Source organism: Numenius arquata, chromosome 1, assembly GCF_964106895.1.
Source record: "Numenius arquata chromosome 1, bNumArq3.hap1.1, whole genome shotgun sequence".
Lineage (NCBI taxonomy): Eukaryota > Metazoa > Chordata > Aves > Charadriiformes > Scolopacidae > Numenius > Numenius arquata.
Window position 1 is genome coordinate 54,960,447 of NC_133576.1, and position 26,790 is coordinate 54,987,236.

A 26,790-nucleotide genomic window follows, 5' to 3' on the forward strand; every position below is an offset into this window, starting at 1 on the left:
CAGTTATTCAAAGGCAATGGTACTCTGCAAAATCATGATAAAAGTGTCTATTTTTCCCTTTAAAATCTACTCAGATCTACATTTTCTGATATTACTGATAAAATTTGGGTTTACTCCTTTTATCCCAGCAATTTAATACGATTTAACTGTGGTAGTTTATGGGTGTTAGGTGTGTGACAGAGGTAGACTATCTGTTAAATTACTTGTCATTGCTATGAAAATTTGTTGAAGGAAACAGTGTTGAGCTGGTATTTCTTAGGCATATTTGCAAGATGATGGGATTATAAAATGTAAGCAATGGCCTACCTTTGCTAAATTAATGACACATGGAAGAAAGAACTGTGTATTCCAGAGCTGGTTTGTAATACAACTACTATAACACAAATTGAAATGAATTCATGTACAAGACCATGTTACAAAAATATATCGCCTCTTTCATTGCCTCGTAATACTCTTGTTGTAAATGTGAACCTTCACAAGGGTATATATAAGGTCCCTTACCTGACTCAGGCTTTGCTTTAACATGGTCTAAACCTCCTGGAAGGTAGGACCTTAGAATTTACCAGCAAACTCTGCCATTCTAAGAGGACGAAAGACAGATCCATGAGCCCTGTTGTGAATTCTACCATGTTTCAAGTGCAGTTGTTTTGCCTCAAAATATGTGACAACAGCCGTGCTCAGCCTTTCTGAGGAAAGAGGACAAGGGGTCCCCTTGGAAGGAGCTGGTTGCTTTACGTACCTCCATCAAGCTTGACCTAACACAAATGCATGTGCCTGTTGTGTGTGTGTAGGTGTGTGACCATCTTGTCGTGGCTCCTTGGGAAGGGGTTGGCTATGAGTAGTCTGTAAACTGCTAGAGCAAGTCATCAGCTTTATCAGCTACTTCCAGATGACAGCAGTTTTGGGAAAGAGGGCAGCGGACAGTGAGTCACAGGCTTAATTAAGCAGTCTGGGAGGTCATCTTCCTTTTTGAGGTACATGATTGGTCAAATAAGCTAAAGTCAAGGGAAATCCTGTCGAAATCACTATTCCAACCATTATTTGTTATAAATATCTTTGGCACTAATTTGGAAAAATGTTGATCAACTCCTAAAAGTTGCCCTACCCTTCTCTAGCGGCAAGTGGCCAGTACAGTATTACACGTTAAGACTCTGCTGTTGTCACCATTAGGATTGTGGGTCAGGTGGAGAACAGGTACGGTAGAGGAGTGATGAAGAGGAAAGTTCACTCCCGTGAAGATGAAGTGAACAGCAGACTTTGCTTCTGGGAGTGGAAACATGAGGCTGTGCCCCACACACGACTTGTGACAGATCTCCCTCAGTAGCCTTCACCAAAGACATCACTCACAGGTAGCATGAGCATGACTGGATAATAGCGTTTCACCTCCCGCACAAGGTATTGCAACTCCCCCCAAACTCTTCCTTTAGCTTCTCTTCATCCACATACCCTAATGTTCAGCTGCTGGCCACTATGGCCTCACACTGTCAGAGGTCCTCCTCGTGACCACGACTGTCCTGCACGCAGGAACATTACGCTGAGCCCCTGAGGCAGCTGCTGTGCAAGTTGGCTCCCAAGCCAGCAGTGATACAGTCACGTCAGTGTGGCGTTCACCTCCACTAGTTAGTCCCTCCGAGGTGTGTTCTTCATAATTATGTCTCCATAATTATTTCGTTCTCCGGTGTGGCAGTAGGGAGGCACACGCTGCCCCAAACAGCATGGGAGGAGTTGTGTGTTACCTTCTGCTGCTGTATGCCTGGTGCTTGTGAAAAGCCCAGAACAACAGGGAGAGGGAGGGCAGGAAGAGGACCCAAAGGTGTGTTCCTTCAACACCTCCTGCTTGGCACTTGAGCCCTGGTTTTACGATGGTCAAGTGTCACAGGGGACCAAGTTACAGGGTGAATCAAATTCTATATTTAGGAAGAACAACTGGAAGCTATGACAGGAATTCCCTTTTACACTTTGCTTCTCAGCCAAGTCCCACTCCAGCCTGGAGCAGCTCTCAGTGCCGTCCGGGCTGAAAGCATCGGAGCTATTTCAGACACATTAAAAGGATCACAGTCAATACCTCAGCTGGTAGAAGAAGGTACCTCTTTCAGCATCGAAAGAAGGTGCACGGACTCACTTGACGGTTTGGAGCTTTTCTTATATAAGTAAATAAGTAAGCTTATCTTGAAGGGGTCAATTAAAAACTTGGAAGATCCTTATGAAAACTCTTTAATAACTTCTGTGAGGTGAACTACAATAGTTGTAGGTTTCTGCTTATTTTAATATCTCATGCAGCGTATCAGTGTATTCAGAGCAGAGTGTTATAGTTATTGCTTCATAGTCTGTGGGGATCTTTAAAGACTTAAAACAGAAAGTCACTTAAATACCTAGTGACTCATAAGAAGCCTAACTGTATTAGCTTGAGTACAGTAGTACGTAGGTACATGCTTATTGTTTTCTATATGTTTGTTATAGCTATTGAAATATTCCATGAGGGTTTTGATGGTAAGAGCGACGTTCTTTTACTGTAAGCTTATCAGGTAACTGTAGCGGAGAGAACTGCTTTACAGCAAACGGGATCGCATTTGCCTAGAGCATGTAGTAAGTTTTTTTGTAACAGGCTGGAAGCTGCAAAGTGGGGGTTTCTCTTCTTTCTTTGTGCAAGCTGGGTCTCACAGTAGTGTAGTTCCTGTCACAGCCTTTTAATAAGATAATACACTGCAGTTCTGTACCCAAAATACCCGTTGTGCTTGGTGCTGTGAGTGCGGCGGGGGGAAAGGACAGCTTCCAGCTGGGGTGGGGGGAGGGCTCTCCCTCTCGTCTGTGTGCTACTGTACATCTCTTGTGCGGATTACAAAAGGCAGTATTATGATATCTCATCGCATTTAAAGCAAATTGAATAAGTCAGCTTATTATCTTGCTGCAGCCCTGTCAGCAATTACTTTTAGCAGAGGGGCAGAAGATGGGTCCTTTGTTTTTCAAAGGTTCTTTTCAAAACACTGAATTATTTTACTGTAGCAGTCCTGTATTTCACAACTAGTCCTGTTCACGGGTACTTCCACTGTGAAGCCACGGAATTTGCAGGGGAAGCCTTGTATGAAACAGCTCCGAACTGAACTAACGTTGCTGTTGCTTTCTAAGTTTGGCTCAGCATGCAGCCCATAAAAGGTAAAAGGTAAGGTGTGGGGAGGCCAAAAAGACACCGGGGAATACAGGCTGCGTGCGTCTGCATTTCTCTGGCTGCGTACAAGTGAAATCCTGGCGTGGAAATGAGGGTGAAGAGTGACATTTTTCAAGTTTGCAGAGCTGATTGGAATGCCAGAAATAACTTAATACAATCAGTGCGGCACTCGACTCCCTGAGACGCGTGGCCAGAGAACAAAGGAATTTATGAAAATGAACTAATCACTTCAGTAATAGATGTGACTGTGATCTAAGGTTTATTTTCCTGTGGTTGATGGTCAGTATTGCTCTGGAGGGAAACTCAGGGAAGGGAGGGAAGGGGAGAGAGCCAGAGAAGATTGTCTATTTTTACTCAATAGCGTGCTGTTGTCCTGATTTCTCTGGTGGTAATGAGGACAGCATGAACCGGTAGGAAAATCACCTCCTCCAAAAGCAGTCCTACACAATTGTATCATGCATCCATCTTTAGGAACCGGTGTCTGATTGCAATCATTTCAAATGCAGACTTCTTGTGAGCCCAGAGCACCTCACTGAGGAGCACTATTGCTGTACTTGTTTTAAAGTCCAATTTCAATGTAAATCCTTGCCTAGTTAGCTGTAGGTGGCCCAAGGAGTGTGTATCGGTGTTTTTGCAATGCGCAGGCACGCAAGATGAAGGAGTACACCTTAGCTTGAATTTCTTTGTGACAGTGTTTACAAAGTAGATCCACAGTGTTTTAAAATGCTTTATGTTAATTTCCTGTGCTTTTGTTCCCATTTTTCATTCTGATTACAAAGAGGAGAAGGTGATAAGAAAAATTAATTAAACTTTTCTGTATTATGAGTCTTATCTTTCCAATAAACTGTGTGATTGTTTTGTGTTTATCTTTGGAATACAACCACTGGTTAACAGCACAGTTATTTCTATGCATAGTAAAGATTTTCAAAAAGGAAAGAGAGAGAGTGCAGTAATTCCTTTTGCCTTTTCAAAATTAGTGCAAATTTTGTCATGAACTTCAGTGGCTGAGATTTCATCCTCTAAAGTAAATATTGAAGTTTTTTAAGCTACCTCTGACTTTAAGATTGTAAACATAAATGTAAAACCACCATATAAAGCTCACTGCAAGAATGCTGTTTTTATTTCTCATGGTGGGATTTTTTTTGCCAATTTACTAATTTAGCAGAAGCAATTTAAACCCAAAGCAATCTTTGATGTCCTCTGATTTAAGGCTATGTGTTGGTTTGGACAGCACTCTTTACAGCTGAGAGTGCGATCAGAGAGAGACCTCTAATGGCGGGTCATTATTCATTTAAGTTCCACTCAACGTTATACACAGACTTAAAGCCCCTGTGAGAATATGCAAGACCAAGTCTTCCATGCAGCCCCAGTGATACAATTTCAGGCTGATATTCCAGGCTGAAGCCAACCTATAACTGAGCTATACTTTTCTCTGGTACTGCCTCCATGTGACAGTCATACTCTTTGGAGTACCAAAGCCTTTGACCCACTTTTGGTTTCTCAGTGTACTTCTACTGTTCCCTCCTATGTCATTTATTACTTTTCTCAATAATTTCCTTCTCAGCTTAGGTTAAATATAGTAGCCAAAATATGCTGTAGTATGGTTGTGATCAATGAGTTCTCTGGTGAACTCATTTCTCACCTTTTAGTATTGCTATCTTCTTTTGTGTTGTAATGGTTAAATGACCAGACTTTGATGAAGGCCTAGTCCAGTTAAAATCTTGATTCTCAGTGAAAGAATAAAAGGCTGAGATGATGTTTCAATTAAAATTAATCTGCTAATAAAATTTCTTGCCTTTTTTTTTTTAGTTTACATAATCTTTTTTTTGATGTATTTCTGTTTGTTATTGTATATTAATACCGTATCAGTCCATATTTCTCTGCCTGCATAAAATTATATGGAAAACGCTATTCTTTTTTATATCATTGCTAAAGAAAAATTGATGAATCTATATGATCTGAAACTTTGAAGAGAGGCTACTTTGTGCCCTAGCAATTGTCAAAGAGAACTTTACAGTTTGACTATCTATCTTGATCATTTTCAGTCTATAGGCATTAAAGATTTGCAAGGATTTGTGAGTCAGAAAATGGTTATGTCTGCATTTATCGATGTTTTGTAGCAAGTTATGCTTTATTTGAAAGAAGGTTTAAACAGACTTCTAATAATTCCCACGTAGATACTCTGACAGAAATAATCATACATTGTGTTATCCTCAAATGTTTCCCTTAATTCTTACTCATTTTACGATGCTGTTAAGGTTTGAGAGATTGCTTATCTCTACTCATTATTGTTTTTAATATGAAAGAGATAGCTCCATTTGTGGCTATGAAAGATTAATTGGAGAAGCTCAGGTGTTCTGTCTCCTTCTGATATTCAGAAGGAATAACTAACTAAGCAACTCTGAAACTGAGACGGAAACAGGAGCTTGGCGGATGAAATGGATGCCTGTCAAAAGGCAGCATGGGTTAAGTTCTAGCTTATCTGCCTTAGCTATCAGAATGTCAGAGCCTGTAACACTTTCCCATTTTGCTTGCAGGGATAAGCCTCTGTCTTAAAAATGTCAAAGCAGCCAGCGTCACATGTCAAAGCCATTCAGGTAAGAGAGAGTATTTATGTTTTTAATATAACAAAATAATAAATCTCTACCTCCATTGCTTGGAAAACTGCATTTTTGCTCAGACAAAACACCCCAGAAGAGCTAACTGGGGATTATTCTTTTAAAGTGAAAAGCTTGCTAGATATGAAAGCACTGAAAATGTTTGACCTGAAGAGCATCTTATGATCTGAGCTGATCAGATAGGCTGGTTGATCGCTTGCTTTCATGGTCTTTCAAGTGTTAGGTTATGTCTGTTGGTGGATCAGCTAAGCAACACATGGTGATACATCTGCTGATAACTGATCAGTATTATGAGTAAAACTAATTCTTGCAACTATTGGATTTTCCACACAGTTAATATAGTGCTGCAAAAACAAGCTAAAAAGATGGCACAGGTATTGTGAAGTTTTTCATGTCTGCATTCTTTTAGGAAAAAAGCCCACAACTTCCAATATTTGTTTAGGAAACCTTTTATTTAAAAGCCAAGGTAAAATGAGAGAAATGTTAATGTTTTCATTCAAAAAATTCTTGTATGTATGTCACATACCTCCTCAAGTAGCATATGCTCGTAAAGATGAGGTTGATTGTTACATATTTGTAAAAGAAACAGCCGAAGAATTTTCACAACGTTATCATGAAGTTGCATCATGAAGAATGTGTTTAGCTCATGCTATCACTGATTCTTGTCAAAAAGCTAAAATACCTCCTGAACTGCAGAATTTTACAGAATTCTTATGCATTTAGTAAATTGCATTTGCAATGAAATTTTCCAATGAGTTCAGGTTCCCTAGAAATTATGTAAGAAACACAAAATGGAATTTCTAAAGTCTGATCCGTCCTCTGTTTCCCCAAGGTAGTACTAACTCAGTGGATTGGAGTATCAAGAAAATTAATTGCCCAGTGGCTAGAGAGCATACTGAAGTTGCAAGGCACTGTAAAAATGCTAATTTTTTTTATCATCATCAACACTAGTAGAACAGGCATGCAAGCTGCTGTACTCTGATTCAGTTAAATTAGCTGAAGTTTGCCATTGATTTCACTCAGTTCAAATTTTCATCCCTCTTTTACAGTGCCTATGGAAATGTTTCTATGATTAATGAAAAAATGTTGATCCTTTATAGCTCAAAAATATTTACATTTTACATTTAAATTCTATAGGCACATGCAGGAATTTTTATGGAATTAATTTGGTTTACTTATTTCCTTAAAGTGGAGAAGTATTTATAGACTCCTTTTTAATTTTATGATGACTTTCCGACTTCTAAATGTAAAAAAAATGCTGTTAGTTTGTCCAGTTAAAAACGGCATTAAGTTTAAGCATTACGTTTAATATTTTAAGAAACTTCAATTTTTGCAAAGGTAATTTGAATCGTGAGAAAAATTACAGCACAAACTTTAAAATAAATCTATTAAACATTGTATCAAAGGTTGTTCCATCAGGGAGACTTGCACTTGAATCAATGCCTATTACACTTCGAACACTCTAAGAACCATGACTCAAAATGTCACATTACTTTTATACGTTGTGATTCATATATTATGATCCTTTGCTATTATGTGCTATTATAGTAGGACTGACATCCCCTGGAGAATATACATCGTGCTGTGGCAATGGAAATGTAATGGCACTTTACTAACTGAAGTATTTCATGGTAGTCTAGTCTGTGTCAGCAGTGAATTCTTTCTGACCATATGAGATGTATGCTAAAATCTTCACTTGCCAACAGCCACTAAATACAGATGTGGGAGAGTTAAAAGCAGAAACTGCTTCCTGAGAGTAGTTTGGAGCAATATAGGACCAAAGTGGTTCCCAAGAGTAATTTGGGGTCATAGAGGACCAAAGTAGTGTTAATTCCTGGTAATATTCATTGCTGGCCTCCCCCCCCCCAGTGTGTAAAAGGCTGGGTATACCTCTGGCTAACAATTATTCTACCTACAAACACCACTCTTGGCTTTCCTCAGAGGTAAGAGTGAGTGATTTCCTACATTTTTTCTTCAATTACTTTCAGTTTTGTCTGTAGTTCCTCTATTTTTTTTAAACTTGCATATGTTTGCACTGAAGTGGCTTTCCAACTTATTCAGTCATCCTTCTGGACAGCTAAGAAGGGCTGTGACGCCGTGGAGAATTTACCCGTAACAGTCCTCAACTCATGCAGGGCTGCCAGTAATTCAAGACCCAACAGTTCCTGATCTGTATGCCCTGTCTCTAGTAAGAAAGAAGAACACAAACACATCTCTATGTACTAGTTTAAGCGAATCAAACTGGCTTACAGATATTTTTCCTTCAGTCTGTTCAGGAAGACCTTAGTCCAGTAAATCAGTATGCATACCTACTCACTATGAAAACTGCAATGACATCCAAAATATGGTAGGGAATTTCCAAAAACAAAGGACGATGCAAAACCAGTAGTTTTAATAATTATCATGCTTAAAAATAGTAATCACACCTAGAAAGTCTGTCTAAAGCAATTATTATTCAGGATTTCAGGAGTTTGAAGCAAAAAAATATCCTGTTTAGCATTTCACTAGATGGGGAGTAGGCGAGGAAGAGATCACCGAGACTTGTATTTCAGTTCCAGCAGACAGGTGACAACAGCCCTGAAATGTGTTTTAAAAACAAAATTGCAAACTTGTGCTGATCGCAGCACAACACAGTCCTCGCAGAGCTACACTGATGTACAGAATTTGGTCCACCCATTACACAGCTGCTCATCCACACGAAGGGACCAGCATTGGATTAAGAGGGAGGTTTACAGCTCAGGACTTTGGTACAGGAACTGTTTGGAAGTCAGTCGTACTTTCATTTCATACCAGAAATATTTTAATTTATAGTATGTGTTATCAGATCCAGACAGTGTTAAACTTCATCTTAAAGGCTGCTCGTTTCACCAGGTTAATATCTCATGTCTGCATATATCTTGTCCAAACTTTGACGTGAATGCACTTATTGCAGATAAAATAGTTAAAACCTCTTTTGTGTGACACAGATTACTGTGAAAATGCTGAAGCAGACCAAAGAGCAATTTATTTAATTTAATTAGCAGTCTGGCACTTAGTAGTTCATTTTTGTTTCCTGAACCATTTTTAGTCACAGCTGGTCTGTCAATCACAGTAGGAAATGCAAGGGCTGGGTATCAGAATTACCGTGCTGTGGTATGCCCCGGGTGGCTGTGGGAGGCTGGCTTCTGCTTTTATTGACTCCAAGGGGAAGGGATGCCTGAGTACAAAATGAGGAGCAAGAGGAGAGAGAATTCTTAATGGTTCAACTCTGCAAGTTTGTATGACCATGCTAGCTGTAAAGCACAAAGAAGTTTTGTATTCCAAAAAAAAAGCTGCCTGGAGGTACTGGAGCCTGGTGGGGGAGATGCTTAAAATTAAAAATAGCAAAGCTGGTTTTTTCCACTCCTAAATGAAATAATGGGTTAAGTACTGCAAGGCTGAAAATGCACTGCCTCCTGGGAACTTAGGAAGTGCAGGTGAAAGGTTTCACAATATCTAAACTAATGCTTAGTGAAAAAGCATTATGAAATGAATACCCAGTTGTCTATAAAGTATGTGGCCCTACAGACTTTTGCCAGCCCTACTGAAATGGCAGCATTACCTTGCATAAATAAAATAAAGGGAAATTGATAAATAGAATGCAGGGAAAGGTGCTTATTTCTTGGCAAATGGATTCTTAATTTGCTAGACATTTGATTGCAGCTGTCAGAACAGTTGCTGTTACAGAAAACAGCAGGATGTTTTCCTGTGGTTGCCCAAGCTGGGGCACGATCTACAAGACCACGATTTGAGCAGAAGGATGGGATTATTCATCTTCATTTAATGCAAATCAGTCAGATTGGTAAACTACAATAGCACAGCTTGCTATTGGAAGGTTCTCTGTTTCCGCTCCATAACATTACCGATTCACCCCCTGGTTTTACCAGTGGGAGTCATGATATTTTGATGACATTTCCTAGGAGCAGTGTCTCTTCTGAGATCACAAGATAAGAATAGGTATAAATTGTGCATTTAGTTGATCACACCATTTGACTTTTAAAATAATCCAGGCTGGGTCACATCAGGAAATAGATACATTTTAGCTGCTCTTTCCAGAGCAATGTTTTTCACCATCCGCCATCCTTTTATCAAAAATCTTTACTTTTAAGGTATCTATTATAAGCCCTGTTTATGCTATAGCTACTGGCCTCCTGCCACAGATAAAAAAATCAGACTGATGCAGTCATTTGGGTACCGTTCTGCAGGGACATTGCTAAAGCTGGGAGCTAGTCATCTCTCCAGCGTTGGAGCTGGCTCAGCCTGCTCTGACCCATCAGCCCCCACTGCAGACCAAGCTGGGGTGGCTGGGCAAAACCCAGCAGGGGCTGGAGGGTCAAAAATCCTTCCTGCCTTTTCCCTCTTTGCAATGAAGATGCGTTTTTCTAAGACTAAGGCATTGCATTTGCAGTTTGTAGCACCTGTGGGTAAATTTTGTCAGTAAAATCACATTTGAAACACTCGTGGCTTAAGTTGGCTCAGGACAGGCTTTCCTTCTTAACTACCTGTGATTAAAAGAGATGAGAACTGGTGTCACTGGCGGAGGGAGAGTGGTCCAGTGATTTGGGTGTTATTGTAGGATTTGTGTGATTTACGCCTCAATGCTGATTTTAGTACTCACTTTCTGTTTGACCCTGACCAAAATGAAGCAGACAGGTCCCTAAACACACGTCGGTGTCTAGTACTCATTTGTTTAAAGTCCAATGAAATCAGGGAGCATTAGACTAAAATGCCGAACTTCAAAAGCTTTCTAGGTAGCTTTGTTTTTTCACTTTCCATCTTTAAAATGGAGAGGAAAGCACTTCTCTTTCCCATGGGAATGGTGTGATGATGCTTACATTGAAGGCATAAGTGCTCGGAAAAAATGATAATGTCTATACTCTTGTCCCACCCCTTTAGAGTTATGCCATTAACCAACTGTACGTCTATTTATCAATCACTATTACATGCATTATAATTTCCTTCTCACAGGCTAATATTAACATCCCAATGGGAGCATTTCGACCTGGTGCAGGCCACCCTCATAAAAGAAAAGAACTTACACCTGAAGAAGTGGAGGAGGTAAGATAAAAAGGTGGTGTTGTTTTTTTTTATTTTTAATTTTTCCCCCAGAACAATCTCTGCCATTGATGAAAGAAAGCCTTTTAGTCAAGTTATAGCACTACATACCAATCTTAGGTAACACAACTGAACATACTCTGATCATTTATGGAAATAATTGGCCATCTACTGAACGCATATATACATTGTTCTGGTTTTGATGCCAAGGCACCTATAGGAATTTAAACTCTTTCAGAGGTGCATAGCTCTGCTTTAACACCAAAATGATATCTGCTGTCAGGAAAGCCAGCCACGGTTTCACCAGCAGTATTTATAGAGGCTGGAGTTGACGGGACACATCAGGAAAAGTTATAGCAAGGCTTTGGAAGAATCTGCTACTACCTGCTGCCCTGCAGAGGAATTTATTGTTACAGCTTAACAATATTGGAACAGGTTTTCAAACCTGACACTTTTTGGAATATTTATCAACAAGTAGAAATCAAACGTGAAGACTACACATTTGCAAATTAAAAACAGAATTTGAGAAGCCATTTACCTGCATAGGGGAAAAGTAGTCCATTTTAGATTGAGTTCTGTTTTTGCATGCCTGTATTTTACACTGGGTATTTAAGACTGAGCCTTCAATATGAAGTCCAATTTATACCTTAACCACCACTTATCACAAAGATTATGATTAAACACAGATACCATATTTCTGGATATTAGTAAAGCATCTTATTTACCACAGACTTTTATATTAAATAAGGACTAAAACCAACAGTGGAGAACCAGGTAGTGGGATACTCCAAACAAGGAAAAAATGCAAGTAAAGATGGGTGCTTATGGCTTCTTGGACAGCTGGCTTAGTTTGGATTTATAATCCCCACCTGAGAACTGGTCCTGCTGGGCCAGAGCAGTGGATGTTCCCCAGAGCCAAGGGCAGGAAAGGCTCAGTCTGACCCCATGCAGCCAGGCTGCCGCTGGCAGGACTCGGCCAGGTGGACTTGCTGCCATGTGGGTGAAGCCAAGTTGTCATGGCTGGAGGGAGTCTTCTCCTCACACAGAGCAGAGCCATGAGGACCAGGAGGGAGGTGGATAGCCACTTCTCTCCAGGGCTGTGGTGGCACCTCTGCTGTTTCAGCTCTGAACAAGAAGCAGCGAGATTAGTTTTGGACAAATCATCAGCTCCTTCTGACCTGGTACTGGTACTTAAAATGGTCAGGTTTAGTTATGTAAGAGCTAATTCTTCCTTTTCTGTCTAAATCAGACCAATGTCTTTCTGAACTTCAACATATTTGATATAAATAGCATTCTGTTTAAACAGAACTTTCCTGAAGAAATCAAACCCAGGCTGACTTAACTCTTCTTCAGAAGATTTAAAAAAAACAAACCCAAACATACAAAGTGACCTTGAACACATATTGTGGCTTTCTCTCCTGGAGAGAAATCACTGAATTTATTTTCAAGCAAATCAAAGCATATTCTCTCTGCAGTAATTAAACTGGTGAAGGAATGCATGTTATTAAGCAGAAACTAATATTGCATGTGTGAATTCTGGTAGTATTTGAGAAATAAAATAAATGACTAGTACTGATAATTAGATTTGGTTGGGTAATTGAATATTGCTTTGCTTCTCGGTTATGTGAATACTATATATGAGACAGACATTATGGAATGAAAGTTCTTGGCCCCAGTTTTATAGCCAATATGCAAACAAAGCAATGGGAGTAAAGACTACAGAAACAGATCTTGTAATTGGAATAGAATAAAAATGCTACCAGTGGACTTACCTTTTCAGCTTTGTCATCTTGACAAGTTTTGCAATACAGCTCGTGATTCTTTAGATCAGCTTTAGACAAATACAACTTTTGCTTAGTGCTTAGCATTTTTCGCTGTATTTTAAAACCTTGGCAAAGGAGTCGAGGGAAATATGGGGATCACTCAAAGGAATGGTGGAGTCAGAAGGCAACACATATTTTTGAAGATCAATGGAGCAGACGTTAACATACAAAAGAAATGGGGGGTGGGAATTTCAGAAAATAACTCTTTTTCAGTCAGAGAATTTCCATGCATGTATTTGTTAACTCTTGTCATATATCTAAGTCACTCTTCAGAGTTCCATCAATAAAAATGAAGGCCAAGGTCTGATCTTAGCTATGCATTGCACACAAAGTGAGTGATATAGGGAGGGATGCAGTCATAAATAGCACACACCCGAGATTAGATGGGAAAGCTAACATCAAATTATGGAGCACAAAGTATCCAAAACATGGTCAAAGTTTGCACTGTTTGTACTACAAGAAGGGATGGTATTGGACATGGCTTGAAACAGTATTTTTAACACAGTATCTGCTATGGAGGTTTGAAGGATGGTAGTTTTTCCTGATTATTCAGATTAGCTAGCTATGCAAGAAAACTGTCAAAGGCAACAATACATCTTTGACTGTGGATACGATTTTGTGCATCCCTTCAAACAGCTTCTGTATCAATTTACTTATTCTCCTGCTGTGCTTTGCTGCTGTTCCAGGATGTAGATCATTAAGCCAGATATTAGACAGTATATATAGTATCTGGGGCTGGACTAATGACTGGGATTTTAAATGATCAAAACAGAAACAACTGTATGATGTTATTAGCATTTTCTTGTATTAACTAATATCTAAAAAGTGAGGAAGTATTATCTAAAAAGTGAGGAAGTATTAACTAAAAAGTGAGAAAAAATAATACAAGTTTACTAAGCCAAGCAATATAATTGTTGCTTCAATTTTCTTATATATGGTGATCTCTAGAAAGTTCATAAAGATCAGATAAGAAGAAAATGTCAGTTTTCTAAAATTCCTTGGTTTTTTGCTACTTGACATTGCAAAAAGTCTGCTTCCTGTTTAGCACGTTGTTCATTAGTCAACAGAACAAGGAGGGCTTACTGGCCAATAATATTTGACAGATATCTTTGGAATTTTAAAATTAAGTCAAATATTAAGAATTGACTGTTCATAGTCAGTACCCCTTTCCAAAAAGGGTGGCTAATAAATCTAAATACTGAATTAACTTCAAAAAGCCCATCCCAAGAGGACATTAACAGAGTAAACAAAAAAGAAAAAATAATTTCATTGTGAGGTTATTCACAGTAAAATATTAATTCATCTCTAAACCTACATGATTCTCCCTGTATGCCAGCTTTATAAAATATGGACCAGGCTGGAACAACCTTAAACTTCCTACTGGAAAACTACTCCCTCAAAACATTGCTCAGTCTAGAATAGAAATTGTATAAAATACATACTCTACCTCACCTAGGAGGAGCAGCACAGCTGAGGTACCAAGGACTGAAATACTCTGTTCCACTGGGAAGTTAACCGAGACGCTCACTATTGTGTAAGTGCTGTTATTTAGCTTATATTTTTACAGTGTCAACAAAATAGCCATCAGGCGCTACCTTAATTCAAGCATAAAATGACAAAAACCCTTCTGGTTTTACAACTAAGGTTCAGAAAAATTAAACATCAACTCAAGCTGAGTTTGGATGGAGCTTTTGGTGTCCATAACCTACTATCATAACTGTTCTCTAGAGCTGCAGAAGTGCATGATGGTTTTCTTCCCCAGCTGGCCAGCAACTATGAGACTCTGAGAGAAATTAGATGATAGAAATGGTTCTTCCACTTGTTTTCCCTAAAATGTGAAGGACCTGAAAGTTATCCTTAATATTCTACTCTGTTAATTTTCCACTGTAAATTCTTACTCGTTTACCAAAAGTTCCATGTTCCTCTGCACTGAGCACCTTCTAATTTTTTTTTTCAGAATGTTTTTAGACATTTTAGACAACAACCAACAAAATAACCTGTCTCTTCCTGCCCTCCCACCCTCCAATTTCCATTGGGATTGTATTTAGTATAAAAACATCCTTCCCTGTTTCTCAAATAACTGACCTATGTTCATGCTCAAGAGATTGCTATTGCAGCAGTAAGGTCACGGATATCCTTTTGTACAGAGTGTTCCTGCTTCGACAGAGGAGGAGAAAGACAAGAAACATCTCCCAGGAGCTAAGAAACTTCCAGGTCCTGCTGTCAACTTGTCAGAGATTCAGAACATAAAGAGTGAGCTGAAATTTGTCCCCAAAGCTGAACAGTAGCTGGAACAAGCAGGTGAGTAAAACAGGTTCTTTGGATGGCTTTAGGAGAAGCAGGTTGATCCAGAAACCTCTTTGTGTGAAAAGATGGCTTTCTGATTGCTTCAAAGGACCTGGAGTAACACCCCATATTTCAAAATATAAGAAAAAAAGTTCATCATCCTTGGAACATGGGTTCTCTGTTGTTTCAAACAAGGAGCATGTGGGAGACTATGTCTGATGATATATGGCACCCACCAGCCGGCCTGACAGAAAGTGTATTCAGCTATTAGGAATATTGAAGCCAGCTTAAAAATCACAGAATCACGGAATTGTCAGAGTTGGAAGGGACCTCTAGAGACCATCTAGGCCAACTCCCCTGCTAAAGCAGGATTTCCTATAGCACATTACTCATCAGTAAATCTGTAAATCAAAACTGATATACTAATGGCGTCATGTATTTGATCACACAAACATGCTCAATGCTACTTGTGGCACCCAAGGACTTGCTATATATCCATCTGGGGCGCGGAAATATGATATAGGACCTTGAGGAGATCTGTGCTCCTCTGGAATGGCAGGTGGAGACCAGGCAGTGACCCTCAGGCACTGCAGGCAGCACCAGAAACCTACGGGTTGAGCCACTGGTCTATGACTAACACCACAGCTCACACTTAATCTTATTTTATTTAAAAGGAAATCTTCAGCACTTTAAGGCAGATCTCAGAATTATTTTCATCTAATTTCAAACAAGGCCCATAAGCCTCTGTTGTTCTTTGTTCTGAGCCCTAAAGAAATTAATGATCATTTTTATCCATAAAATTATCCTCTGATTTTCTTCAAAAAGTCTGATTCAGTAAAGATGCATCAAGCAGTTACGATGAAAATTCAGCTTTAAAAAGAAGTTTCAGTACAAAAAGAAACCCCTGGCTACAGTAAGAAAAAGATAGTTGTGTCACATAGTAGTCATCTGAATTGTCACTTGTGCTTATTGACACAAGTCCTTTTTATCATGAAGAGAGGCAGAGGAGCTAAGCTGAGGAGAACATAATCTAGAATTTACCGCACTGAAACATAAATGAAGAACAGAAGAAAACAGAAAGCAGTGCATCAGGGTTCTGGGAACGCAGAAGAGCTACGGATGAGGAATCTTGAAGTAATTGGCATATATTCTGAGTGAATTGCCCCAATGCACACTGCAACATTAACCTATTTTTATGTGCAGCATAAATATGCCATTTAGAAGGAAAAAGTGTTTAGTTTTTTCTTGTTTTTTACCCTGCTGTGTCATAATGTCCCTGTTATTTTAAAGAAACAACAGAGTCTTTCTCTTCACAAAACTTGGGAAAAGGAAAATTAACATTTTGTAAAATGTAACATTGTAGTCATTGCACTAAAGCAGTGCCCAGAGAAATATGAATTTTTAATTTTGAGGTTTTAAGGAGTTTTTTCTCTGTAAGAGATATTTAAACATAAATTTAACCCCATATTTTTTCTCAGATGATTTCTATTTTCAACGTATAAAACACTTTTTTAATAATCAGCTTACTGAGAGTCTGACAGAAACATTTAGGGTGTGCACAACGATTCACCCTAAAGAAAAGACTTCTACGGGAAGGGCAGCAAAGTAAAGGGCATCTTGAAAGCTGTGAGGTCGTTATGAAGTCGCTTCTTTCTCCATCATTCTTTCAATATTGTCTTGGTTATCAGGTTCTGACAGTGACACAGATTTCTAGATTTTGGGTAGGGCAGTCAGAGATCACATCTGAAAACTTAGTTTCTAGAATTGTTGAAGGCACAGTACTCACTGGAGAGTAGGAGTTTGGGCTTGGTCGCAGTGCAGAACTAAGCATGTGCATAAATTCTGCATAAAATTGTGATGTAAATCAATCACTTGTCACATCCAGCAGCCTTGAATGGTACTAAATCTAAGGATTGTCCCCTAGAGGACATTCATTGGTTCAATTGTTTTAGGCATGACCTGTAGCCTTGTATAAAATGTGATGTAGTCAGTGAATGGTTTTATGACTGGCCATGCCAAGCCAGTGAAGACTTTCTTTATTTCCAAGAAATGCACGCTCACATCTGCCTGATACTTTCCTTCATCTCCAAGAATCATCATCCCTTGTATGTGATGCTCTCTAAAGAATAGTTAATAGAATATGCCTGTGCAGAGAGTCTACTGACAAACGAGTGCATTCTTTGGTTTTCACAGTTTGGAAATGAATTTTTTCCTCACATCAGTACAATAAACTCTTCAGATATTCACTGTTGAGGGATTTCCCTTTGTTAGTATTTTTTTATTTCTTGTGGTGCTCTGAAGGAAATAGCTACTGAAACTGGTAGAATAACTGCAAATTCACCAGATAATTTCCATTATGCTGTGATCCTATAACGTGATCTTATAGAAGTATCAAAAATATACAGAAATATGTCAAAATACCAATTTTTTTAAAACTACAGCGATCATTTCTAACACTGCCTCTTAGTAGTGTCATTCATCATTGGATAGTTTCAGTAAATCAAGTCAGCACCATCAATTTTGTTTTAATTTCGATCCATGTTTTCATGCTTGGTTTTACAGAGTGCAAACTCATCAGCAAAAATAAGGAACCTGCAAAACAGTGGGTTGGTTCATTATTTACAAACCCATTCCTACATAATTTGCACTTTAGAATAACTTCTGTTAAGTATCTTTGGTCTCTCTCTTTCACCAAATTAGGAAACATGAATTGACTTGCTAAGGTCATAGTTGTGAGTCTAACAGTTTGTGGGAGGGATATAATTAGTAAGATGTCATGAAGCTGGATCCACTGAAGGTCATGGAGTGCTTATCAGTGAAGATATTCCTGTAGTCATCCCCAGCTGCTGGTCTATCACCTATAATTAACTAATTAGCATACTCTTCTTTGTCATAAAGGTTATTGGTTTGTTGGTTTTTTTTTTAACAGACCTGCAGATGATGTATTTGAGGCAGCTAGTTTTAATATACAACATGAGTTGTATATTCATTTTCCTTTTCTTCATCTACAATTTTTTTTTGGTGCTCCTTTTGCATGTGTACATTTCTACCTGCACAAGAGCAAAACATATGCAAAATAAAATACTAATAAAATAGTACAGGCTATTCAACTAAATATGTGTTCTATTGAACAAATAATAGTAGAAATCATTCGATTTGTGACAAAAGGAGCCTCCTGAGATTTATTGCTGACTGTTGTGATATCTCATGTGATAACTAGTACGGTGATTGTACCTGAAAATGGGCCTAAGCAGAAACTAACATTTCACCAGAGAAAATACATAATTGCAACCAGTTACTGCTGCAACTCACGTTTGGTTTCTTTCTTCATTTGTACCTTTTCACATTTTGTTTTCCAAAGTGTGTGGGGTGTGTGTAACAAGACTTTTTACAATGTGCCATAAGGGCCATGGAGTCTGAATGCTGGACCTTTGTTTTAAATGACCTAAACCTTCAGCTGGAGTGGTCTAGTCTTTTCCTCTTGAAGGAGACTATCATACTTACTGCAGAAACTTATAAAAAGGCAAAAAGGGAAATTTACTGCCTTGAAGTTAAAAAAGTCTGTTGTGAACATACGGGCAGCACTCCTGGCACTGCGTTCTGCTTGTGTTTGGAGAAAGTGCTCGTCAGGATCCCCATCACAGTTCTACTCAGAATTTAGCCAGAGAAGGCTGCTGAGCCATGCCAGGGCTGTTCCTGACAGGCTGTTCCTATCATGTTTAAGGTGTGATAAACCATGCAACTGGTACTTGTAGATAATCCATTGTCTTTACCTGAAACTCTGCTAGGGAGGGTAGTTTAATTGCAGAAGCTGAGCAGTAGTTCTCATCAGGTTACAGAAGCAAGGGAGCTGTATTTTGAGGGCAGAAGATAAAACAGCTAGGAAAAGCTTCCCAGGGCAGCTTAGGCTTTTTATTACTTGCAGCATTCTCTCTTCTATAATATACTGGGAATCCTGCCTCACAAAAATGAAGAATTTTGTCATCAGCGTCTGAGATTGGCATCATTTGGGGAAGAAAGAGTGAGAAAGGTAAAAAAGAAGTCCCCTAAGGAATAGCGCTCTTATATCCATGCTTTCAAGATGTTCCTTGGTGTTGCTATTAATTATTTACAAAAAATGTTAATTACCCTGGCCTAAAAATACACATTATAACTTTGTCCACTGAGTACTGCAGATTTTAATTACAGTTTCATGCAATATACTGCTCTTAAGCTGCATTTCAGTTAACAGTAGCCATCTATCTCTCCCGATGTCACTGCTCTGCCATACTGTTCAATGATTGTGCCTTACTCCTGTGCTCTTATGGACCACAGGGATACAGTTGAACTGCTCTACAGTAACAAGCAAAGATATTGCCATTTTGTCCAGCAAACACATCCAGTGTTCTTGCTAGTAGAGGAACTCTGACATGCTGTGAGCTCTTGAAACAGCCCCCCAGTTTTAAGAAAATGTGTTCATTTGATTAAGTCCAAGTAGTCAGCCCTCACAGGAGAGAAGGGAATTTTATGTCCAGAGGATTCCAAGGTAGGCCAGGAGCTCAGATCTCCTTAGCTGGAGTGGGGAAAATGGGGTGAAGAAGGAGGATGGGCTGCAAAAATTTCTGCAGGACCCTTCTGCCAAAGTCAAAGAAAGCTCAGGGAGATCTCATCAATGTGTAAATACCTGAATGGAGGGTGCAAAGAGGATGGAGCCAGGCTATTTTCCGTGGTGCCCAGTGACAGGCCACCCCCAGACCCACTCACTGTTTGGCCTGTGTTCATTTCAAAGTAATTCTTGTGTTTTTCTATCCTTGATTTCCTACCATCCTGTTGTCTTTGGTTCAGAGTTCCCCGATTAGTAGCCAGTTCCCCGAGGATTTCATGGCCAGCCATCAATTTTGCGAAGTCACTTCTGTTTGTAGAATTGTCCTAAGAAACTAGGAAGTTGTGGGGTTTTATGATTTTTTAACAGTATGTTTAAGGTTCTTTTGGTTTGCCTTCCAGGTTTTTTGAATCTACTTATGTCATGCTTTCAGACTTTAAAACAGAAGAGCTAGAAATTTCTTTTCAAAGTGAAAACTGGAATCCCCAGGACATAATTTAATATCAGAGGAACCTTTGGAATCATGTTATCTCCTTGGGCGAAAAAAAGTTATTCATGTTTTGTTTCCCAGAGTTTCTGTGTTCAGAAGTAAAAATTTAGTTCATTGTCTCTAACATGGCCCACAGCTGTCCGTCACAAACTGAGAGTCTCTTCTCTACCACCGAGGAAATGCTGTGGTAAGCCCCCAGCATGTCATTCCTCAGGCCTTTGCAAGTCAAGGAGTGGTTTCCTTCTCATTCTCTTGTGGAAGTGAGGAGGAAAGCACATAGGAGGAACTCTGCTTTCTAGGTGCATAAAAAAGCTTTAAGGTGTGCGTTAGGAAGTTGATTTTACTGAGTGAAGAACAGGGCATATTCTTATGAACAAATACTTCTACATAAACTAGATAGGAAAAGGTTATGGGTTGGGGTTTTGAAAACTGACTAATAACTTCAAAACAAGTACTGAAAAATCAGAAAATATTTTTCTCCAAAGCAAACTTTGGAGTTTCCACAAGAATTGTGGAAACACAAATTCCACAAGAATGGATACTTGTATTTTTTCAAAAAATAAAGTATGCAAAAAAAAAAAGGTATTTTATTTCCAAACTGTGTCTTCAAGCAGAGTGTTTATGTTGCTGGAAGAGACAAGCACAAAGTATTAACTTGAAAAATTCCCTACTAGTTTTTACAACATGAGCATGTTATTTACTCCCCTACCTTTGCCATACTTAAGAGAGTTTGCAGACATGTAGACACAAACAGGCCTCTACACACAGGTGGAATAAATTTCTCCATTGAGCCTCTCACTTCAAAACATTAATTCCCTTAAAGTAACAAAATACTTCTCACACTAGCAATTTGGTCCCAAAAATCTCTGCTCCATTCCTGAGTGAGAACTGTCAGTTTCTGGGAGAAAGTTCCAAGTATTTTCTTTGAAAGCTGAAAATTCACTGCTATTTAATAACTGGTTTCCTGTGATCACTCTGTTGATTACTTGGTCCTGAACTTTTATTGTCAGGCTTTTTTACATAGAAGCCCTTATATTCACATCAGTGCTGTTCATGACAGATTTTTGTAAAGACTAAAGTTTTTAGTCAGTCCCCTCAGTTGGATATAATTTCTGGGGTGACTTCCCTCAAATGAAGCTCAGAAAGGCAGAAGCCTCCTGAAGATACCAGGTGTGGAGGGATCGGTGAAGTGTGAAGATTAGATACAGTCAGCAGGCTTTTTCTTGCTTATCTCTGTTATATGTATTAAGAGTTAGTATGAACAAACTGCAGCATTAAACAGTAAGTACCACTGGAATGTATTCCTCTTGGAAATTTTAGAACAGGATATCAGGAATCCCTAAAACTTCGGCTATTTGTTCTGTGAACAGATCCTGGTATTTAGAGAATGTTCTGTAACTTAAATGGCACTTATCCTGAGGCACATGCATATAAACCCATGCAGAACTAATTCTAATTGTAATCAGGGTACTGTGGGTATTAGAAGCTGTTTGGAGAGCAGGAAAGAGATAGTACTGACTGCTGTTAAAGAGTTAGGAGTGAGATGAAGGTGATGCTGTTCCTCTGTACCTGGGAACTGTCCTGCCAGCGTTACGTATGCTTGGAGCACCAAGACACTGTAATGACAGGAACCCAAAATAATAAGTAATTCCAGTCTCTCTAACCTTATACAGTTCAAAATGTGTTCAGCACAAAGGTTTTCAAGTGCCTACATCAGAGTAGAAAAGCTAACTGCTTTTCAATACATGAAGTGCAACTTCCTACATTATTAACAGCTCAGATAGTTTTATCAAATCTACATAAATTGTAGCCAATTAAGCTGACAGTATGATCTGAAATATCACAGCTCTGATGTGATAATCAAATGAATTTTCTTCTAAATTTAGTGCCTCATCATTTTGTTTTATAGTTTTTATTCATTTCATTTGATAAAAGACTACCTAATTATGTTTTCACAGCCTTGTGCTCAAGAACCACATAAATGACTGCATCACTGTACTTTGTCATCTCTTGCAGAGACGGCTTGCTAATGTGTGAGCCTTGTGATCCCTGCCTGGGAGCAGGCCATCTACAAGTGACAGGAGCCCTACTCTGTACTTAAGATGAGGCCTGCTTCAGCCCCCTAATTGTTCCTCATCTGCCTTGTTTTGAAAAGCGTAGCTCATTTCAGAGCCAAGGCTACCTCTATTCCACACTTGGTTGCGAATTCCTTCTGAGAATAAATACACTGTGCAATGGTAGAGCTCGTTGTACGTAGGTAGAACATCATATATAGGCAGAGCTCACACATTACACTGATGCCAACATCTGTTGCCCAGTTGGCAATACTACTGAGAAAATATTATGCTGCAGATGTTACTGGCTTTTGCTGTCCCTATCTGCTGCTGTTTTAACCTGCTAACTCCCCTCTGACTTGCAGCAGCAGCCTCAAATACACTGTATTTCCATGCACTAACAGAACAAAGTAGATGGCATAAATAAGCATTTCCTACAGGAACATGTATTGGTTTTACTGTCAGTATTGGTCATGCTTTATTTTTCACATTTGGTTTCCTGCAGGCTGTAGCTAGTTGAAAGGAAACTTAGCTGAGCTAACCTTTACTTGAACTTGGGAACAAATATAAAATCTGGTTTTCTCTCCGTCCATTTAGTGGTCGTGTTAGTATAGCTGTATTTGTCTCTGACCTCAAATGACTGAGCTCCATGTGCGGACATGGATTCAATAAAAGCAGAATAAACCCCTCAGACTTGGTGCTTAGAACTTCTCTGCTTCAGCAAAGTTGCCATAACATTGCTTTTAATTTACTAATTCAGTTATTCAACTGATAAAAAAAATAAATTGCATCCTTCAGCTTTTAACTCTCCTGGGTCTTTGTTCCTGTTTGTTGCCTTGGAGCAAACCTCATCTTAAAATTGCTGTTTCTCCTGCACGGCCTTACAGAGCCTTTCATGGTATGGAAACATAATCTTGGAGCACACAATAGCTGTGGCCATGAATGCACTTAGGGAAGAAGTGGGTGATGGCCGTACTTGCCCTGCTTCCTAGCAAAAGAACCACGGGAGAAGCAGGTTAACCAGCCCATGTCCGCTGCCATGTTAGTGCATTTTAACAGCGGCAGTAGAAGCAATACTGGTGTGCACGAGGAGAGAGACTGGCAAAATTGCTTTTACTGAGGAAATATCAAAGAACAAAAAACTTCCCCCAAAGCCAAACTGCTCCTGTTCTGAGGGAAGGATGATGGCAATAGCTAGACGGTGTTGTTTCAAGGCTTTGAAACGTGCTGCCTTTATATATAAGATGAAACCAACACAAAGTGTGTACTGAAATGGAAGAAAATACAAAACCAAAGACTTGAAACCAAATATTTGCACTGAGATAGGCAGAATACAAGGAAAAGCAAACCTCCAGTTGTTTCTGTGTTTGCAAATCATGCTGTTCTTGAGTGCAGTATCTATGATCCTTCCCAAAGATTGTCAAAGACCAGGGTAGAGTATGTCCTCTCCTGTAATTAATTAAGGATCTCAGACCTTAATTAAGCATTTAATTAAGGATCTCAGACATTTTACTTTTGAATTTCTAAATGTCCTTGGTGTTGTGGTTCTGTCTGAAAAAAGTTGAATTGATCTGTCTCCTCAGGGTTTGAAGGAAAGCACTTACTTTGGAAAAAAATTTAATCTTTCTCCCTTTTAGTTCTCAAGTCAAGAAATGCTCTCTGTGAAGACAAGGGGCATATTTTCAGTTTTTCAGTCCATTATGCTGAATGTAAATTGAATTCAGATGGGTATATCTCACATGTACCCTTTTTTTTTTAGTTTAAGACTTTCATTCAAAAAGTACCAAATTAGGTAGTATTGCAGTCCTTTCCACTCTATATATGTTTTCCTTATTTCTGTTCTTAAGTCTGGCAAGGAATATATTTGCTATTATATGTTTGAACAATTACTTCTGGGGCTAACCATTGCTGCTTATCTAAGGAGCAAGTAACTGTTATCTACCAAGTTATTTCAGTTGAACACATTAGTAGACAACACCTGAGTCACTGCTGAGCATCTGCATGCTTCGAAGTCTTTGACAAACAGTAGAAACCTCAGTGAAGATGTTCACGTTCTGCTTCACGTATGTAGAGAATAAGAGGTTGAACCTGGCCAAACACCACAGCTCAGCTGACAAGCAGTAGCTTGCTGGGTCATAGGGCAACTTGGTCACCTGTCCAAGTGCGAAGTTATTTGCAGTTTGGTTGAAATTAAAGAAATCTATTTCACTAAAGCAGGATGAGAAATAGGGCAATCGGCTCAAACTTCTTCAATGCCTTACTTTAATAGACACCACAGAGGTGATTGCAGACTGGCTCCCAGGGAAGCTACTACTGACATGAGGCCAAAGGCCTCATTTTGAGCTGAGGATTGACTACCTTCAGCAAAGTCAAGTCCTTGGGACCCCACCTGCAGTGAGAATTTTGGCATTTAACCATTTCCATCAAGGCAAGCCCGTGGCATGAAAATCATGTGCAATGGCATTAGGGTGCCTTGAGCAAATGGAGCAGTCCTTCGTGTCCCTCACCAGTGTCTGTGATTTTATTAACAGTACAGGGATGAGATACATTTTGGGCAGAATGATGCAGGCAGCTGTTTCTGGTAACCATGGAGGATGACAGAACAAGGTATTGCACCGCTTTATACTCATTTGCCTCAGAAAGCACTACAAGCTCCACGTCTCCCAAAGTCTCTCTTTGCCATGGAGGTGATCCTCTTTTGTGATCTACCAGTGAATACAACAGCCTGGACTCTGCCTTCGGTTAAACATCTACTCGGTGGCTGCCTTCACCTTTTAGGAGGGGAGCTGAAGTGCCCCAGACTCTGGGGGTAGGCAGACAGGAGTGAAGAACAGATGACCTAGAGCCTATGGCACCACCTTCTGCCTTGATTGCTGTATCCCAAGGGCTGGATGAAGGCCAACATTATCTTCCCCTGACATGGTGCACTAGTGTTGCTCAGGGACAAGTCTTGGTCCCTTCCAAGGGGAAACTGGCTGTAAGGAGACATACCACACTATAGAGAGAAGAAAGAGGTTGGAGACCTCTGTCTCACTCAGAGCCTGAGTGTCTCTGATCACACAGGTCCATTCAGAAACCTGATGCCATGCAGAAACCTGCTCTTCTGCCATCTCAAGAAGATGGTGCTACATATGCCATTAAGAAACCTTGAGCCACTTCTGCAAGCAGAATCGTGAAGCTTGTGTGGAGAGCTGTTTAGATACAGCTAATAGAAAAAACTGAAAGCAATCTGGTTGTCTGCTCTGGGGCATTGGCATTGTCCTGAGTAGAGCCAGGAGCCATTTCCCTTCACACTGGATTTACAGTGCTAACCATCTCCTCCAGATTTGTACCTGAGTACTTTTTTTAAAAACAAGAAGAACAATTTGAAAACATGCAAGACAAGGAACATGCTGGTGGCCCCTCCTTTCTGCCTTGGCTCAGCGATTATCACAAATACCCAGCCAGGATGCATGAATAAAGCAGGTCAATTCCTTCTTCTCCTCAAAAGGATTAAAACTTACATTTCTTGCCTCCCTGGAGACTGCAGACTGCCTTGGCAGGGGGGAGCCTTTCTAGACTTTGAGTTAAAGCCAGGCTGCTGTGCAGAAATGAATTAAAATTAATCTGTAGACAAGTGAGCCTGACGGCAGCTTAGCAATGTGCAGCGCAGCTGGCAGGAGAGAAACCTGCTTCCATGTGCCTTAGCCTGTGGATTGCTGTGTACCTTGTCTAAAGGCTAATTTGTGTAGCAACAGTTTCCTCAAGCTGTGCTTTAAAAGAAACCATGGTAGCTGCTGCTGTGTTTTTGTATGAAGCCTGATGCAATTAGGTAGGTGCTGAGGAGGAAGGTCTCTGTGGGAACCCACCAAGTTTCTGGGTGCTGCTCAAGGTTACATGTCTCCCTGGTACTCAGCTGAGCAGGTTTATCAAAACTCCAGATTTTGGAGTAGATGGGCATGAGCACAGTTTGAGGTTATGGTGTAGTTGGACCACGGTTTTGAAGATCACAGTTTTAGAGTTAAGCACCTATGTCCTGTTTGCACCTTAGGCATCTAAATCGCCAGGACTCTGTCACCCAGTACTAAGGAGCACAATCCCATTGCCACTGAGTGGGAACTATGCTTCAAAGTCACTTAATTGCTTCTCAAAATGCCATTCCAAATGTGAATATGTAAATTGCATATTGATCATTGTTAAGAGTGAATAAGCCTCCATGTCCTTCTGCAGTCAGATCCAGGACTCATACTGATACAGCTGTGCGAGTGCTTCAACGGGAACTGCTACATGTATATTCTGAGAAGAGCCTTTCTGCAGAGCTGAGTTAAAGAAATCTTTTCCACAGAAACTGTAGATCATGTTGGTGCAAATTCAAACCCAAAGTAATTGGTATTGGATAGGTGTTTTTTAACAGCAGGTGATTCCTCTCACCTTTTCCCTGTTTCTCTGTGGAACAAATATTTTTTTTCTTTTCAGTTTCTTTAATCAAAAAACAATTTTGTGTTGTGACAAAGAGTTGTGGGATAGTTTAGTTCTTCCATATATCTTCCACTCAATCCTAATACCTCATTTCTAAATGCTTGCTTGCCACAGATTGCAAAATCAAGTATTAACAGTACCGTTTTGTACCAAAACCATGCTGTAATGCCTTCGTTTATGTTTTGAAGAAATCTATTCCGTGGGGAAAAAAACGGGCTTACATTTGGAGCTCCAATAAAT

General features: G+C 39.6%; 1 protein-coding gene across 1 annotated transcript in view; it reads left to right on the plus strand.

The window, feature by feature from the left end:
- The first annotated feature begins 5,709 nt into the window (after positions 1-5,709).
- The window catches only part of SMPX (small muscle protein X-linked), a 39,803-nt gene continuing 18,722 nt past the window's right edge, over positions 5,710-26,790 (plus strand). Inside the window, exons 1-3 of the mRNA XM_074160478.1 lie at positions 5,710-5,763; positions 10,771-10,860; positions 14,828-14,981. Coding sequence (XP_074016579.1) covers positions 5,725-5,763; positions 10,771-10,860; positions 14,828-14,968 — 270 coding nt within the window. The 5' untranslated portion in view covers positions 5,710-5,724 and the 3' untranslated portion in view covers positions 14,969-14,981. The remainder of the gene's footprint in view (positions 5,764-10,770; positions 10,861-14,827; positions 14,982-26,790) is intronic.